General features: G+C 51.6%; 1 protein-coding gene across 3 annotated transcripts in view; it reads left to right on the plus strand.

The window, feature by feature from the left end:
* Nucleotides 1–251: 251 nt before the first annotated feature.
* The window catches only part of Crhr2 (corticotropin releasing hormone receptor 2), a 43,946-nt gene continuing 25,235 nt past the window's right edge, over nt 252–18,962 (plus strand). For 2 of the 3 annotated variants that reach the window (XM_021648178.2, XM_060379967.1), the window contains exons 1-3: nt 252–464; nt 8,828–8,918; nt 15,076–15,198. In XM_021648178.2, the coding sequence (XP_021503853.1) occupies nt 393–464; nt 8,828–8,918; nt 15,076–15,198 (286 nt within the window). In that variant the 5' untranslated portion in view covers nt 252–392. Of the gene's footprint in view, nt 465–8,827; nt 8,919–14,630; nt 14,949–15,075; nt 15,199–18,962 lie in introns of those variants that run through there. The other variant, XM_021648187.2, reaches the window with a different exon arrangement.

Below are 18,962 nucleotides of genomic sequence, written 5' to 3' on the forward strand. Positions count from 1 at the left end.
GTGCTGGTCCGGGTGTTGTCAAGCATCCCCGCCTAAATCCCCAGGTCCATAGTCTTTCTGTTGGAGGCTCCTGGCTCTGAGGAGCTACAGCCCAGCAATGCTGGCTGGAAGACCCGGCACATTAAACCGTGCTCTGAGAAAGAGAGTAAGTCCCCAGGCCGCCTGCAGTGGTTGCTGCCCAGAGCCAGCTATAAATAACCTGGAGGCGGCTGGCTGTGGGGTGGTGTTGCTGCTACCCCGGGGGAGGCGGGTAAATGCCCTGGTGCCCAGGGCTTTACCTAGGCCTGTAGGTCGGACGGGGCAGGATAGGCCTGGGGGAGGGGCCCGGACAGACCTCCTTCCAAAGCAGCCTCTTCTGGTCCCCATCCCCTAGCGGAAGTGCCTGGTGTCCCATGGGGATCTCAGGCTCTTTTCCCAGTGCACAGCTCCTCCTCTGCCTGTTTTGCCTGCTCCCCCTGCTTCAGGTAAGTGATTGGGCTGGCTGGGAGGGTGTGCTGGGGGCTTTAGAATGGGCGTTCCCAGCTCTGTGACAGAGGTTACGAGGTGATTCTCAGGACTTGGTGGCTGGGTATCACTGGGAATCTATGTCTCTGAAAATGAAATAGAGTCTCTTACCCAGAGCGGACAGGGGAAAAAAAAAAGAGAGAGAGAGACTAACACAAGTTAGGATAAGAGAGGAAGTCCAGTGCAGATGAGTGTGGAGTCTGAGGTGACATCAGTGCGTACAGGACCGGTCTTTTATGGTCAGCAATTCTCTATCTGCTACCCAGGCCTCTCCCCACCCCTCTTCGAATAATCCCCAGCTTTCTTCTCCACCCTTTGTCCTGCAGATCACTAGAGAGCTTCCCCCACCCACCACTGCCTATACCCACCTCTGCCCATGGATCAAATGAGCCAGTAGAAAGCTTGCCTCTGCTGGTCCTCACCCAGAGCCAATGTCTGTCTGAGGAGTTGGTGTGAAGAATGGTGGGCAGTTAAATAGAAAGAGCTGTGGAAGAGGGCTGGCTCCCAGAAGCAGGCGTGGAAGCAATCCACCTCCAACTGTTTTCTTATTTAGCATCTGGGGAAACCGGAAACTGAGGCTCAGATAGCAAGATTACCTTCCTGAGGCCACACTTCTCATTAAAAACAGAAACAAATCCCACCCTATATTCAAATCATCCAGAGAGCCCTGGAGTAGCTTCAATGACAGTATCTTGGACCCCAATATCCCCAGATATGCCAGGACTAATTCTCAAACTTACACAGCCTCAATTTCCTCATCAGGAAAGTGATGACAGTCACTCAATAGGCTCATCCTGAGGAACAACTGAGAAGATATGAATCGAGCCTTGAGGTCCTGTGCATTTGTGAAGAAATTGGGTATCAGGTGGGAGGACATCAAGGCTCTGTGCTCCCTGAGGCATGGCCAGGGCTGGGAAGTGGGCACCAGGCTGAGCTATGGGCCGTGAGTTTTAACATCCCTCAGAACCCACCCAAGGCCCTTTTCCACCTTCTCTACGCAGACTGAGACAGAAATTAATACCTTACCCAACTTGAGAGTACATACACCTTAGTCTTTCTGACCCTCAAACTTCCTCGCTCTGGGCCTTCTTAGTAATAAGTTGATTTCTGGGTCCTTGGCCAACTGTTCTGATATTTCAGCCCCAGGGAAATGGGAACTTGAGAGCCAGGCCATAGTGCAGAGGAAAAGCAGCAGGAAGAATGTAGCCTGAGGCACTCTCATCTATCCAATCTGTACTTAACAAGTACCCACAGAGTAAGGATACAGCTGTGGAAACCCACCCTCGGCTTCTGCCCTGGTGGATTCACAGCCTGAAAGGGCCTCAGTAGAAAAAATAGCAAAGAAATAGTGTGTATTTATAACCTTTGTAAATTGGGTCTGTAGAAAAAGATAAAAAGGTGTGAGAGACCCTGGCAGGAAGTGGAGGAGTCTGGTGGGGAGAAGGCAGGTCAGCAGGCTGCAGTGTGTATGAGAGGAGAGCTCGGGTGAAGCCATCAGGTGCTGGGCCTAGGGGCCTTGCCAGAAGAGATCTGTATCCCACGTGCATGGGGAAACCTCTAAACAGGTGCGGGGCTGGGGCTGGCTTACAGGTCAGGATAGAAGGGAGACTATCCCGACTCCATCCCACTCTTCAGAGCCTCGAGAACACAGCCAGTCTTTGAAGGAGGGCTTCTGTCTTACCATCGAGGGCCTCTGGGGACCTCAGAGAAACAGTGCATCCTGCATGGCCAGGTCCTGCATGGCTTCCCAGACTGGTGGTTCAGACAGGATGAGCACACTAAATGACATGCCCCCCAATCCCTAACTTTTTAAGCAAATTGTCCATTTTGAATTTCAAATTATGGCATTAGGGATGTTCACTTCACTTCAACCAGTGAAGTCTCATATAAATATTCCAAATTCTAGGGAAGCTCCCAAATCTGAAACACTTGTAGTCCTACAAGCCAGGATGTCAGGTGAAGACACTCCAGCTTGTCATTCATCTAGTCACCTGCAAAGGCTGCAGCAGCTCAGTCCCTCCCATCCAGTTCCAGCCCCTCACCTTGGAATGGGAACACTTTCTCCTGAGGCCTCTTGACCACCTCCTACAGCCCCTTTCCCCTGGCCCTGATTTTTGTCCAAAAAAGGCCCAGCAAAGGAAGGAGATGTAGAGAAGTCTGGCTGTGTTTGGAAAGCCGTAGAAAACTGGACTTTACATTATTTACTCCATTCTCTCCTAAAACTGAGTTCCTGGCCTGTCATACCCACCCTTCTCCATCCCTCTACACATACACACACTACGCATCGCCAAGAATGCAGAAAACCCAAGGCCATTTCCCAGAAGCTCTGTCATCTAATGACTTTCCACCAAAAATTTAACTCCCTTCTGAGTGTCTTCTAACCTAATCAGCTAATTTAGCCTCTCTGGCTTTGCCCTTTTGCCAGCGTTTAAGTATTTTTTTTTTCCCAAACCAATTTGTCTGTGGGGCACTGCCTGATGAGTTCTGCAGAACTTGGAAGTCCTGAAATTGCTGCTCTAGAATTATGGCACAGCTCAGCATCCTCTTCATTTGCTTCATCTGAATGGATATCCGTATATCTAGTGTGACTATTCAGAATTCTAACTCCTGACAATGGTATCTTAAATCTATGGTGGGGGTCGGCGGTTGGCCTGCTCAACATCCTGACTTTCCTTGTTTCTCTGTGCAGCTGACCTGGGCAGAATATGTGGGGATCTAGCTAGCTGCCACATGCTTCCCTGCTTCAAGCTTCAAGACAGCACAGGGAACCCAGACCTGAAACCCTCTTACCTCTATCTGTCAGGAGGAAAGGGGAGGTCAGGGCTCAAGGTCACATCTCTGGTGAAGGGCAAAGCCAGAACTTGAATTGAGCAGTTGACTCTGTTGCCTTAACAAAACCTTGATTTTAATGTCAGGTTAATTTTAGGACATTCAGACAGAAGCTGTCAGTCAGAAGAATGACTACCACAGTGATGTGTGGACACAGGAATGAGTTGATAAAAGGAGAATGCTTTTAGACCAAGGGACCTGGGCCAGAGCCTCTTGCTGGCCAGCTCCTTCCTCCTGCTGGCCAGTCCCTCCTCTTGCTGGCCAGTCTCTCCTGCTGGCATGCTACCTCCAACTCCTCCCTCCTTCCCACCACCACTTCAGGTCCTGGGAAAGAAAGAGTGACAGGATGAAAGAAAAAACCTCATTGGCTGTCAGAGAGAAGGACAGAGTGAGGAAGCCAGAGTCCATCCCTGACCCACCCCCGGGGTCTGGGGAGCTGGATTTGGGACTTTAAGGGAGACATCAAGGCATATTAGGAAGGCATGCCTACCAAGGGGCCACTGGAGCAGAACTTCAGGAGTGACAAGACTGCCAGAGGTCTCTGGTGTTTGGGGGTCCTCACTTGAGGTTCCACATTCTAGAAGTTATATTTAAGAGTTGAGAGTCTCCCATTAAGATTTCTGGACCCAGTGCTCTAGAAAGCAGTGGCCTCTCCATGATCGGTCCAGTTTCACAATCATCTTCATGAGCTATAGCTTCGCAAAATCCCAACCCTAGATTCAGCCTTCCTTTCTGGTCCCCTTCCCATTCTCTTCTCCCCACTTTTCCTCTTTATCTTCCTCTTTGTCCTCCTCCCAAGCCTCCTTCTCACTTATTCCCTACCCTGTCTTCACCCCTGCTTCCTATTATTCCCTCCCTTCCCCTTCCCATTCTGCCCTTCTAGCCTTCCCTATCCCCTCTCTTTCTCCTTCCTCCTTTTCCTTTCTTTTCTTCCCTGACCACCTTCCTGAGCATAGTTTAATGGACGCACTGAATGAAGCAGATAGTGGGAGGAGTTCCCCCTTCCTGGTTCCTTCGCTGACCTTGGGCAGCAGAGAGAAGAGGCAGGGAGGGGCTGGTTCCCTGTCCAGCATGCGCAAGGATTAAATCTGCCAGGCTTAGGCAGAGACCTAAATTTAGAGGAGACTTGTCACCAGACCCAGGAGGAGGAGTAGGTCCAGCCAGACCCCCTGGCTCCTATGAGGTAGCACCTATCTGCTTGTGTGGCCCCTAGGGCACAGGCTCTGCTTGGATAGGAGAAGGAAGGACAGCTGGAGCCTTGGCTTGGGCCTCCTACCTCCTTTCCTGCCAGGACCTCCTCTGTCTTTTTCAATGAGGTCACATTCTAGGGGCTAGAGACAGGAAATGGGTCCCACACAGGCTAACCTTTGGCAGAACATGAAAACAAAGGCAATTTGAGGGACAGCAAAAGCTCAGAGCTGGAGTTCCCAGAAGTGTGGGTGGCATCCATCTATCTATCCATCCATCCATCCATCCATCTAATCACTCAATCAGTAAACATTTGCTGAACACTTGCTCAGGAACTTGGGACAGAGATATGGATCCTGTCCCTACAGTGGGACTCCAGTAGTAGGGGTGAGGACAAAGGCAGCTCTCTGGTCCCAGGCTATCCAAGAGTAGTGTAGGAGCCAAAGCTGGCCAGTCAGAAGAGAGGACGATGGCCAAAGAAAACAATGGCTATTCTCTGCACACCATGCAGGTCTCTACCTGGGCTCCACCTGGGCTTCTGCAATTCCATTCTTCCCTGACACTGCCTCTATGGAGGTAGCACAGACCCCTCACTAAGGGCTTAGCTCGGCCTCTCGGGTAACAGCTGCATAGACCCAGGCTCCCAGGCTTCAGCCTGTGGGTAACCTGTTCCTATGTCCCTTCTTTGAGTCCACTGCTGGATTAGAAGAACTCAAGGCCTCAAAGAAACATCTGGTGCAGATACTAGTTGATGTGGAAGAAGGGAGAAGGCAGTTGCTGAGTTAGGCAAGGTAGGTTGTGGTAAGGATGCCAGCTTCACAGCCAAATTACTGTCCTATCCTTCAATATGTCATGGAGACTTCATTCCACAGACAAGGTGAACCATTAGCACAGGGGTTACTAGTGCAGTCTTAGTGTTCTGTAGCTGTGAAGAGACACCCGTAAACCAAGGCCACTCTTATAAAAGAAAGCATTTCTTTAGGGGCTTGCTTACAGCTTCACAGGGGTAGTCTATGATCATCATGGCAGGAAGCATGGCAGCACGCATGGCAACATGCTGATCTGCAGGATGAGAGCAAGAGAGCTGAGCCTGGCATGGGCTCCTGAAACCTCAGAGCCCACCCCCAGTGAGCTTATGGGGGCCACTTCCATTTACATCAGCACACCCACTTCTACATGGGAACATGGCTGCAAGTCCCAGGCGCCTCATCATGACTCAGTCTCTGATGACCGCCATATCCAGGAGCTCTCAGAACTGCCTCTCAGAAAATCACAAGGACTTCAGGAGCTCAGTGTCACAGTGGATCAGGGACCAAAGCCAGAGAGAGGCTCTTTATCCCAACATCACAAATGTAAAGTTCTCATCTTCCTGCTTGGAACTCTGACCTTCTGGCTGCATCCACTTCCTGTAACTCAAATCTCTGTGAAGTCTCCCCACCTTCCGCTTTGCTCTTATGGGGCCAGTGAGGGGCCTCTTATTTACAGGACAACTGAGCGCTGCATTTGGGCTATTGGCCCCTGTAGATCTCACCCTCACGTCCTTATCTAGGGCTACGCCTTAGATGCTTTGCAAGATCAGTCATACGTAGCTCATCAGGTTGTCTGGGCTGGAATCTTGCCCCGGGCTCTTACCTGCTGTGTGGCCTTGGCTTCTGTGAAGTGGGGTTATTCACAGCTCCCTCAGAAGCTGTGGCAAGGAGCAAATGAGCTGTCTTCTGGTTTCAGTTTAGAGCTGTGTGCAGCACACAGAACACACTGCACAAGGAAGTGTCTCCCTTCCACTGCCTCCCACCTTCTCAACAACCCTCCAAACCAGGTTCTGCTGGCCTATGTCCTCCTCTCAGCAACACTCTCCCATCCTCCAACAGTGTCCCTAAACCAGGTTCTGCTGGCTGCCTTGAGCCTTCGTTCCTCTTCTTACTGTTCACCCTGATACTTCCCTTTGGATTCATCTTTCAGTCCAGGCTTTCCAGAACCTTGAAAGTCTTGGAAGGACAGGACAGCCATTTACTATGTACTGCTGAAGGCCGAGCCTGGTGAGGGGGGTGGCCTTCATGTCTTCAGGAGCCCAGTGTCCGCTGAAGAGATGAGAAGACTGTGGCTAAGAGAGGTTCAGTAGCTCTGCCACACCACACAGAAACAACATCCCCTAGCAGGATGAATGCGGGGATGTCTGAAGTTCCGCTCATATTACCCACAGCGCTGCCCTTTCCCTACCTACCCACTATCTCAACTGCCACCCTGAGTTCGGCTCAAAATAGACACTGACAAGGTGTGCTGTGGGCTTGAACTGAGTCAAATGTAACCTGGTAGACCCTGGGGGCAGGAGGTGGGTGTAGAGAAAAGGAAGATTCTTGGCTAGGCCAACTTTTAGAACCATGGAAAGAGAAGTTAGGAGAGACAGAGCCAGGCTGTGGGAAGATTCCAAAGCCTGCTCTGACCAGATCTTCTAGGCCAAGGTAAAGCAATGTGCCCCTATACTGAGCATAGTGCCCCTGTGCCCACCCCCAGTAATGGGCTTAGTTCAGTGAGAGATGGTGCAGCATGGGACCAGGCACCTGAGACAAGGTTAAGCCCGCACCACCTGAGTCCTGAGAACATCGCCCTCAACCACCCTGTGGGCTCAGAGCAGGTGGCAGGCAAGTCACCAAGGTCAAGAAGGAGACGCCTGGGCCCACGAATATTGTGGTGAGGTCTCTGAGAAATGGGGATGGTGCTTGAGATACACGGCCTGGCTAGCCATGGCACAAGCCTCTGGACTTCCACTGCCTCTGTAGTCTGGGGCTCTCTGGAAGCCTGTCCCTCCAGGAAGTCTCTGTCTCTGTGTGTGTGTGTCTCTCCCCCCCCCACACACACACCTTCACCCTTTCCCCTGCCACTGCCCCAAATTTCATGAACACCCAAGGCTGTAAGAGGTTCTGGTAAGCCATTTGGACACACACTCACTGCCTGAGTGATGGTGTTACTAATCAGCAGCTTTAAGCCAGCACGGTAAGACCAAGTGTTGGGCCTCCAGCTCAAGCCCAGGAAGTAGACTAATGTGATGTTCAAGGGCTTCAGCTTGTGGGGACCTCCTGGGGCAAACGTGGGCCCAGCTGTCCAGGAAAAAAACCCTGACAAGCAAGAGAAAGACAGCTGCCTGCTAAGGGAACAATGCCTTCTGCAGCCTCCGAATCAAAAGTAACAGGGCTGAGAGCAATCCAAAAGTGTGTGTGTGCGCGCGCGCGCGCGCGCGCGCGCACACACACACACACACACACACACACATACACACAGGAGAGTGAACATTTGTGCTAGTTGCAGAGTAAAAGAAGCGTGGTCTTGGGAGTTGGTGGAGGCAACAGTTCGAATTTTAGAGGACTTCATTCCAACCCAGCCTTATGCCATTTTTTTTTCTACTTTTATGCCTTTGCACAAGCTGTGCTCTCCACTTAGGCAGGGGTCCTTACCATCTAAGCAAACTCCTACTCACAGTTCAGAACCCACTTCATCATGATCTCTTCCGTGCTACTGTGCTAGCTTCCTTCAGTAAAGCTGGTCACTAATCCATCATTCTCATCAGAAATGCCCCCATCCGGGCCAGACATGCTCACACCCATTTTATCCACTGTACCCAGCAATCACTCTGAAGACTTTCCTGGAAGATGAGGTCCTAGATAGCTTTGTCCTTTGGGTTGCCTTTCTGCTCCCTCCTGAGTATCTGAGCTGGCACTGTGGTCCTTTCTTTCTACCTGCTTATCCCTCCATTATCATCCAGCTCCCCTTCTTGCAGGAAGCCCTCCAGGACCTGGTTAGTTGTCTCTCTCATGTATTAACCTAAATTCCTTTACATCTCTTCCATCTATCCAGGACAGGAAAGAAAAACCGCAGCCCATCTTTCCTGCCTCTGCTCTCTCTATAAACTTAGGATATGTCTGCCTTGCCTGGGACACTTAGTCACCACAGGGCCTAATGTACAGTAGGCCATCTGGAAGTATTTGCTGGGGGTTTTGGTGATAGAGAACAGGATACTAGCATTGGTTTATTCTATCCAGTGAGGAAGAAACCAGCTTTGGGGCCGATGGAAGGAGTAGACTCCTGCCTCAAAGGCTTTCCTTCCTAGCACTTTCCACACCCTTTGTGGGGCTCCAGGTGAGGCCAGAGTGCTGCTTTCCAAGGAGGCTTGAACATCTTCCTGGTCAGCTATCCCTCTCTCTACAGTAAAGGTAAATGACATGAAGAATGAGTGACATAACTGGATGAGAGCAGACACATATGTCAATGGCCAGCCAGGCCTGACCAGTAACCCTCATCTCTGTTCCCCTAGGTGGCCAGACCACGCCAGGTGCCCAAGGACCAGCCCCTGTGGACACTTTTGGAGCACTACTGCCACAGGACCACAACTCTCAACCTTTCAGGTATGCATGCTGGCCAACCCCCACCCCACCCTGGAGCTTGAGCAAGGAAGCTCCATATGCTAGCACACAGAGCCCTGGCTCCAAGTCCTGGCTTGGTCTCTTCATTATATCTTTGCACAGTATCCTTTCCCATTTGAGTCTCAGGCTCATTATCATTGACAAGATTTTGGCCAGAAGGCCACACCTTGCTCACTGTTCCTATATGGACACCTGGAAAAAAAATTTGGCTAGACTGGTGTGTTCAGGAACCCAATGAGAGGATGTCCCTTCTGCTTTCAAACTCAGTCAACAGGGAAGACTAGCAGGAGGTGTAAAAATATGTCTGGTTGCCGTGGCTACAGGCATCACCCCTGTATGGCCCTGTGAAACAGCAGTCAGACTCTGGGGTCTGACCCTCTGAGGTTTCCAGAAGCTGATTCACACAATCAGGGAGAGCAGGGCAGAGGGCTGAGCTGAGGGCTCTCAGTAAACATCTCTAGGGCCCCACCCTCTCTCCTGGACTTCCAAGGGCTGATTCACAGAAACAGCAGTGAAAGAGGGCTGGGTAGGGGGAGGGTGTCCTGTGGCTCAGAGCCCCTGTAATGGCTCAAGGGGACAGAAGTGCTGGCCAACCCCAGACATCCAAACACAACCTGAGGACTTAAATCCCACTGCCTGTACCCCTACTGTGGAGCTATCCAGAACTCAGCTCTCAGAGTCATGGACCAGTCTTGCCTCAGCTCCTCCATTGAGCAGCTGTGGGGCTTTGGGCAAGACACCTGTCTATATGAGTTTCCTGGACTACTGTGAGAAAGGACTAGACTTCGAAGCTTGACGGATTCAAACCCACCTTCCCCCTGTTCTGGAGTCTGGAAGGGCATGGCCAACACCAGGCTTGGGTTGGTTATTCCGAGGCCTCTTTCTGGCTTGCAGACTTTTCCTGTCCTCAGGTCTTCCCTCTGACAGGGTCTGTCCCATTGCCCCTCTTAGAAGACCACTAGCCAAATTGCATTCATATTCTTTAAATCACCTCTATAAAGACCCCAGTCCTGATTACGGCCACATTCTGAGGTACTGGGGGTTTGGATTTCAGAGTGTGACTTTGCAGGTGCACCCCTCAGTCTAAATCTCTGTTTCTTCATTCGTTGTAATTAAGGTTTAAGTCTATCTAAGAGGCATGCTTTGGCAGCGGGGACAGACAGCAGGGGCCATGCCTAGCAGACAGAGACAGGACCAGAAGCCCCTGCTTCAGGAGTGCCATTCCTTCCTGAACTTTATCATCTGAGGCAACCCAGCTGCTCAAAGACACCCTGGCCTCTCCCTGCCCTCCCTGTCCAGCCCTGTTTGAAAAGGTGGCAAAGATGCCCCACCCCCCAATCTGAGTTGAGGCAGAAGGTCCCCCTCTTCGACACCAGCTTTCTGCCTAATTTTTAAAGGCCTCTGTCTGCTAACGAAAGGCACCGGTACTATTTATACAAAATTTGGTGGAAAATCTTTTCGAATCATAAGATAAGAACTCATTATCTCACAGCCCAACAATTTTGATGGTGTCTCATGTCCCTTAGGAGAGTTCGTTGTCCACAAAGCCTCATGTTGCTTTTGTGAAAATTTTTGGGTTTTCTCATTTTGTTTTGTTTTGTTTTCACCAGAAATGAGTTGTGACTGTGTGCATAGCTTTCTAACCTGTGTTGTTGGTTGTTGTTTGTTTTTTCCTCTAATAGCTGAGAGTGAATGTTTCCTGTGTCATGTTGCTGGTGACGCTGCCTAGCAGCCACTGTGGGGACACATCATCCCTCATTAGCCACGGCCCCGGGGTGTACATGTGAACCGTTCGGATGCCTGCTGGGCCACAGAAATTGCTTCTCTGATCCCCGAATTAGAGCAGTCTCTTCTCTTGTGTCCACTAGTTAGGAGAATGCAGAATGACTAAAGAGTGTGAAATGAAGCAAAACCACACTCACTCTTCATTGTTCAGAGAATCTTGCATGTGACAAACTGAAAAAAATAGGAGCAAGGGAGTGAAAAAGGAACATTCAAGACTAAGGCTTCCTCTGGGAAGGCACTCCTGGATAAATACAGGCATGGCTGGTAATATCTGCTTCAGATGGAGTGGCTAGCTCATTGTAGTTACTGCTATACACAAACCTCCATAAACTAAAGTTAGGCCATGTGCATGTGGGCTGATGGTGACAAGGGAGCACAAATCAAAGACTATGACCAATTGGACTTTATGCCCCCGTGATCTAAATAAATTAAACATACACACAGTCAAGAGAGCAATTATAACTTTCAGCAAGCTTTTAATGGAATATTTCTATTTTACTTATCACACATGAATTTGCATATATTTGGAGAGTGCTAGAGCATTATTGGGAGGAATATTATTTATTCTACTCACAGACAATTAAGGGTCCAAAGGGATCCAAGGAATCTTTTAAGTGACTTCCCAGTCCAAGGTGCACAGATGCTCACACACAAAGACACTCCAGTGTGTGTACACAGAAAGGCATTCTAGTGTCAGTTGGGACCAGGGAGCAGACAGTCTGGTCAGGGAGACAGAACTCTGGGTATTTCCAAGCCCTATGGCCAAGGAACTTGTTTTTTTGTTTTTGTTTTTGTTTTGTTTTGTTTTTTGTTTTTTTGTTTTTGTTTTTGCCTTTTCTTCCGTGTGTTGTATCATTCCTGGAACATTCTGATGGGTGCTAGAACCTCTAGGGAAAGTTAGTGAAGAGGCCTGCCCACCCACGGAGCCGACCAGGACAAGATTGGTAGAGCTTTGATGAGACCTAGACCAGGTCTCACAAATAGAAATGTCAGGGAAGCATCCTGAGCAGAAGGGGCAGAAGAGGTAAGACTACAGCTGCACGCTTGCAGGAAGGGAAGAGAGTCTGAACTGCAGGGCTGAGGGGCATTCAAAATGGTGGGCACAGCATGGCAGAGACACAGAGGTCTAATGAAGGTAGGGTCTCAGTGAGCAAGAGGGTGAGAATGGAGGAGGATCACCAGGTGTCTTCCTTACAATGTCAAAGACACCAGCTCCACCCTGAAGGCCATGGAGCCAGCCATGGAGGCAAAACATGATCATAACTGTAAAAGTCCTTTGCATCTACCCTGTGAAGGCAGTGGGAGCCCAGCTGAGCTGCTTCGGAGAGGAGTACAGCCTGGCAGAATGGGACGGGCATTGGCTCTTCCTCCTCTGGGTACCCTACTGCCCATTTGCCCATTTGAAAGTGTGAGGTAGGATGCTCACTACAGGCCTTCCCTAGCCCCACAGCTTGGATCCATTGTTGAACACCAGGACACCATGTCACCTCCTCTGCCCTCAGGCAGAGTTGGGGGAGGTATGGCCTGAAGCATTCCTCAGCGTCATATAGTTTAAAAGAAATGCACCACACCTCACTATAACTTCCAGAAGAAGATCTCATTAGCTATCCCTAAATAGACTCCCCTGTCTGCACAGTCTTATGGAGGACAGCCCCTCACAGAAGCAATGGATATCCCTCTAGACTGCGCTGTCCTCCTGACATTTGCATGGTGGGGCTGTAAATGAGAGCATGTGCAGTTTTGTCCGAGGGCAGGACTGTGGCGGTAGAGTGCCTCTGTGGTGCTCTGTAGGCCTATTCAATGGTATATGTGGAGCTGTGCAGTGGATGTGTCTAAGCTGGCCTGGGTCAGCTCATCCCTACCAGAGCTGACATCAGTGAGGCCTCAAGACTTGAGACAGTGAGCAGCAGAGGCACACCCCTCACTCCAAGCTGCTCATGACAACAGGGCACTTCCCAGCACCCAGCACACTTCCCTGAACCTACCCTCCAATGTCCCTGACCCCACTAGCCTAGGACACACAGACTTGGCAAATTCTTGTCCTCCCATGCCTAGCTTGGGTGTGTGATAGGACTGGCTGGAAGCCCCAGGATCCTATGTCCACCCACCTCTGCATCTTTAGTAAACAGAACAGCCCCCCGCCTCGCTTATATGCAGCTGGATCTAATCTGAGGAAAGTGCTCTTGTCAATTCCTCCTTCATTTACCCATTTGCCGGCATTGACGTGAGCTGCGGAGCCAGTTGGTTTCCCTGTGTCACATCTTGAAAGGGGGTTGTGCTTGTAAATTACGAGATTATGGAGAAATGCTGCCCTAGCCTGGAATCCTAGAGATCTTAGGTAGTCACACATATATAGGGTGCACAGTAGCTTTTGACACTGACAGTGGACTGGTCACTTTCCAGAGGAAACTCTGCTAAGCAGTGCAGGTCACCCAGACCAATGCCTATTCTGCAGAAATCTGCGTGTAAAGTGGACTGTCGCTGGTGCTCACCGCCTCCTTACCATGCTATGTGTCTCCTGAGCCAGAGCTCTGACCATGAGCAAAGTTCCTCTTTAAACTTAGCTTGGTTTCCTCCTTGCCTGTGCTGCGATGGTGTGTGAAGGGCCATCCTTTGTTAGCGAAGGAGACTGCATCCCGATGAGGACCTACCCAGCCAGTCATTCGCTGGCCTAAGGCTCTGCCAAGAGTTGGACCGGGGCCCTAAGTGTCTCTTCAGGAAGCAGATGACAGCTCTATCTGGGAGCTCGGCACATCTTCCTGCCAGTTGGCTGGTCCAGGAGAGAGTCCAGTGCTCAGCCTGGTCTCATTGCTCACACTCTCTCACTTGCTCAGCTTGGGAGGGAAAGCAGCGTTATTGTGGCGGTTAGGAAGATTGTATAGTCACTGGTCTGTTGTCTGCCTCTCCACCTGGAGCACTGGCCTCTTCAGGATGGCTTTGCCCTTTGCAGGCAACCCGTCCCCAGTGGAGGGGGAAGGGACGGGACTGGTTCTAGATCCTCTAAAATCATGGACACTCTGGACTGTGAAGGAACCCAGAAAACATGCCACAGAGGGAGAAATCAAGGCTCTTGCCTTGAGCACGGTGGCAGAGACGAGAAACAAAGCAAAATCCAAACTGATAGCAAGGCACACCCATGCAGGTTCCTGAACCTTCACAGGCATAGCTATAGGCCCACTCTGAGCACGCTGGGGCAATGGGGTCTAACTAATTCCCAGGAAAGCAGTGCTGGGCGCCCCTAGAATCTCTACGGGGGGGGGTCACCCCTCCACACCTGCTGCTGGGAACACTGGCTTTTCCTCTCCTCCTCAGATGGCCCTGCAGAAACCAGGAGAAAGAGACATGTTTGCACCTCTCTCTCCGGCGCTCAGGACATTAAAACCTTTAAGTCTTCCAGATAATTTCAATTAATTTCTTCCTAGATATCCCCATCTTGCTGCTGGTGGCCAATCTGCCATTGTGAAACCTGGTGTTGTCACCGGTTCCTGGCTCCTGCTGAGAGCCGCCAACTACTCCATATGTTTTCTCCGTCTCTGCAGCACCCTCTCTGGCGACCTCTCTGTTACCTTCCGGGGCCCCTTCAACCCATTCCTTTCCCCAAGGCACAAACCTACCCCTATCCAGATCTAGCGTCCTCCTTTATGAGAAGAAATTTCTGGGTCTAGAGCCGCCCAACTTTGGCTGGGGACGGGTGCAGGAGAGTGGCGTGGGTCTCCTGCAGCCCCTGGGAATGCGAGCCTAGATCTTTAGACGGGATATTCGGCCACCCTAGATCTTAGGTCGCCAACTCCGCCGCCATTCTCGAGACTTGTGGGGTTGACAGAGCGCGGAGGGCTGCGGGCCCGACGGGGCTGGAGACAGAGCCCCGCCCCCGACGCCGCCATTGGTCGTGGTCGAGCGGGCGGCCCCTCAGCATCCTGAGCCCCGCGGCTCCTCTTGGCGGAGGTCCTAGCTCCGCAGCTGGGAGCGATCCGTTGAGACCCCCAGGCGCTGCCCACCTGGTGCTGGGTGGACCGGCAGGAGCCTGGACACTGCGCTCTCTGGCCGCTCCCCGTCGCGCCCGCTCCCTCGCAGCCACGCGGGGCGCGCACTCCCACTCCCTCCGCGCGCGGCTCCGGGGCGCAATGGACGCAGCGCTGCTTCACAGCATGCTGGAGGCCAACTGCAGCCTGGCGCTGGCCGAAGAGCTGCTCCTGGACGGCTGGGGAGCGTCCCCGGACCCTGAGGGTAGGCAGGAGGAGAGCGAACTAGTCACACGTGGGCTTGCTCCCTGGCTCTCTCCTACCTCCGATCTGAGCGGCACCCCGCGCCCCGGCCACCCCTCTGAGTCCCGTTGCGCTCCCTCTGTCTCCAGGTCCCTACTACTGCAACACGACCTTGGACCAGATCGGGACCTGCTGGCCCCAGAGCGCGCCCGGAGCCGTAGTCGAGAGACCGTGCCCCGAGTACTTCAATGGCATCAAGTACAACACGACCCGTGAGTGCCCCTCGCTTGTAGAGTGCTGGTCTCCCAGAGGCGTTCAGGAAGAGGGGAGGGCTCTGGACCACGAATCAGACACCTATCGAGGGCCTCTCTTGGCTAAAATAGCACTTTCTCCGGGGACGCTCTAAATGTGGGGGCACGCCTTCTGTCCCTAACCCTAGGAGCTTCTAACCTTGGTTAGGCGGTGGTTTGCCCGTTTCTGTGGTACGTTTGGATAGGGCTGAGCATCTTAGAGAGTAGGGAATCCTTCCTCTCCTTGGGGGCAAGCTTCCCTTACACTATTTGCGTGAAGTTTGCTCATTTGGGCTTCTTGTCTGTTCATGTACTGCTTTCCCATCTCAGAGGCGATGCCGCGTGTGGGTATTAAGGCCCCAATCCTGTACCCGCATTGTGACTAAGGGAACCAGACCCTACTACTGGAGAGGAGAGATCGGGAGGGGGTGGGGAAACTAGGTGAGCTTGTGTATTGGGGAACATACTGCGTCTAGACTCTGGGAAGCCAGACGGGGACTTCCTCCCTGGACTTGTGAGTCTGGTGTCCTGGGGAGCATTACCTCTGTGTAACCTCAGGTACCTTTGTGGATTTAAATCATGACCACACCCCCACCTTCCAGGAAGAGCAGCGTGCAGCTTCCTTCCTCCTGGCAAGACCCATGATGGCTACAAACTATAGGAAGAGGGTAGCAGGGGGCGGGGCAGAAGGGCATTCAGTCCCGGGTGTGTGTGTGTGTGCTTGTCCGTATGCACATGTCACCACGAATGGAAGATCTGATGGGAGCCGCAGATGAGCTCTGTGAAGTTGTGGGTAGCAATGGCTGGTCCATCCGGACACCCTCCCTTGTCATGCTAACCTACATGGTAACATGGCACTGCCGAGACTCTGGCAAGCCGTTTGCCTAGAGCCCTTACATCCTAGCAATACTGCATCTGGATTAAGATCTACTTCCTTCATCAACACATACACATGCGTGTCCCAGCTCTCTGAGGGCAAGGAGACCTTCACCTTATAAGTCCTTACAGCAAAGCCACAGTGCCTGCACTAAGGCCAGGCCGTGCTCCCTGGGCGCAAGGAGCAGCCTGCTCTGAAAAAGCTAGGACTGGGTGCTCCTAATAAAAGAAAGGTCTGTGGAGGAAGGTTTCCTCCATCATCTAAGAAACGATGCTAAGCGTGATTAAAACAGATCTCATTGGGAGGTAGTGAGGAGCCTGCCCAGGAGGTATGCAAGGAAAGGGATGACTTCAAGCTCTCTCCCAGGAGTAACTAATTAAATTGTATTTTTAGGATGTGACCTCTATGAAGTTGGGCAATGGAGATCAGGTACTTAATTCGGAAGGGCTAAGGCTAAGGGGCCGTGGATGGCCAACCCGAGTGACTATGCCTGAGGCTGCCTGCCGGATCTCCTACCCTGTTCCCCTCCAACCAGCCTGGAACCCCACCTACCCAGGAAAGGGCCTGACTCTCACTTCCAGAGCAGAGCTCAGCACAGCATCATATAACCAATTGCTGAACACCTACTATGTGCCAGCCACAGCGACTGTACTGTATTGAGGCTACCCTTGCAATTGCAGTAGACAGATAAAAGCAGAGTCCTGCTTCAGGAAAAGCAAGAGGATTATGGGAAGAAGGAGGCAGGGACATCACACACCAGACCCCTCCTATCAAATTAAACTGGAAAAAAAAAAAGTCAGGAAGCCACTGAGGTTGGTAATTAGTCCTTGATGTCTAATGAACAATTTTCATTATTTGGACCAAAGTGCTGTCTGCACCTTAGCTCCTGGAGAAAACTGAGCTGCTGGTGGGGTGTTGGCTCAGGGAGGTACCTGAAGCAGGGAGGATGAAGTCCATCGGCCCTGGCTGGAAGAGGCACCTGACAGCCGTGGAAATACCTGACTGATGATCCTCCTACCTCTGGCCAGCCCAGCACTACTGCTTCCTTCTGTTGGCCTTTCTGTGGGATCATTCTTTGGAAAGGAGAAAACCACTCAGTGAGAAGCATGGGGGGTGGGAAATACCCTAATCTCATCATGTCACACTCTTTCCCCATCCCAGTTCAGGGCTTCTCTGAGGGCAGACATTGCTTGAGGACAGAAAATGCCCTGAGGAGGTGGCAGTGTCTGCAGAGGTGCTTGTGGTCTCTTAGCTCAGCTGAGCGCAGAGGACCTGCACAGATCCTCTAAGTGCTAACCACTGCCAGGTGCCAGACTCACCAGGAGAGCCTACTACCCACAGCCCCACTGCTGCCACTCCCCAAAGACCCACACTGTTTTCAGGCCCAGGTTACAGAGCCCAGGGGTGGGGCACAGCTAGCTAACTCCAGGCCAGGCAGGAAGCCATGACCTTCATGCAAGCTCAAGGAAACCCCATCTCCAGGAGTGACAATGGTTCATTTCTCAAGGAGAGAAGGCTCAGGCCTCCAGTCTGGAGGATTAGTGAGGACTCAGTTCTCTGAGCTGCACTTTTGAGGTAGGTTTGACTTGGCAGGTGGTTATACGATAGGTAGATGGAGCTGTTCCAAGCCAGAAAGAGCCAGAGGAAAGCTTGTGGATGGGGTGTGCTTACTGCCTGGGAACTACGGAGTGCTGTAGAGCACAATAAGACAAAAACTAATAAGACCAGAGAGGGGCATGGAGAACTGAAGATGCACAGCACTGCAAAGATCTTTGATGTAGTTACAGGAGAGAGTCTGAGCAAGATTGTGAATAGAGAGGAGCTAAGCTGAGGTCCTCTGGGCTCCAGTGGGTAGAGAAGGGCTAAGCACGCGACAACAGCCCTCTGGGAGAGAAGATGTTTTGGGAGGAGAGAAAGCTTCCCATGCAAGTGCCTTGGGTACTGGAATTGACAAAGAGGAAGAGGAGCTGGCAAGGGATACGGAATTGCAGAAAAGAAATGGCTGAGCACAGTAGGGGCTCTGAAGCTCTGAGGGTGCCTCCGAGCAGAGGTATCCAAGAAACAGGTGGCTGGGTAGCAACAGCCCCGGAGAGCACCAGGGTGGACATGAAGTCTGGCGCAGCTGTTGGAATGTGTGGGAGCCCATGTCAGAGAACACATCAGAGCTGTGATTGCTCTCATGCAGAGATTATCACCAGACGCTACGGCCAACAACAGCCAAAGGAAGGGAAGGGACTTGGGCAGGGATCCACACCCAAGTCCATGGCAGAATCACCTTAGTGCCTGTGTGTCCCATCTGCCACCCTGAGCTCTGGCATGCCTGTCTTCCCAATTTACTTACCATGCCTAGAAATGGAGACGTGGGCTTGTCCTTATGTTACACGTTGGGTAACAGAGGTTTGAAGACCTGAAGTAACTTACCCCCTAGTGGAGCAAGGATCCTAAACCTAGGCTTTCAGGAAATGACTCTGCCAGGTTAATCAGGGAAGGGTTTTTTTACAAGGATATTGGAGAACTGGGTGTGGTGATGGGTGTCATTAATCCCAGCACTTGGGAAGCAGAGGCAGGTGTATCTCCGTGAGTTGGAGGCCAGCACGGTCTACATAGTGAGTTCCAGATATGTCTCAAAAAAAAAAAAAAAAAAAAAAATTGGAGAGGCTGGTGAGATGGTTCAGTGAGTAGAGGAGGTTAGCTCAGAAGCCTAGGGATTTGAGTTTGATCCCAGGAACCCATGTAAAGGTGGAAGAAAAGGACTAACTGTACAGAGTTGTCCTCTGACTTCCACATGTGTGCTGTGGCATGTGCTCTCCCCATCATGCACTGCACACACATACATACACAACTTATAAAATTAGGAAAAGGACACTAG

This window comes from Meriones unguiculatus, chromosome 3 (assembly GCF_030254825.1).
Source record: "Meriones unguiculatus strain TT.TT164.6M chromosome 3, Bangor_MerUng_6.1, whole genome shotgun sequence".
In the NCBI taxonomy this organism is placed as follows: Eukaryota; Metazoa; Chordata; class Mammalia; order Rodentia; family Muridae; genus Meriones; species Meriones unguiculatus.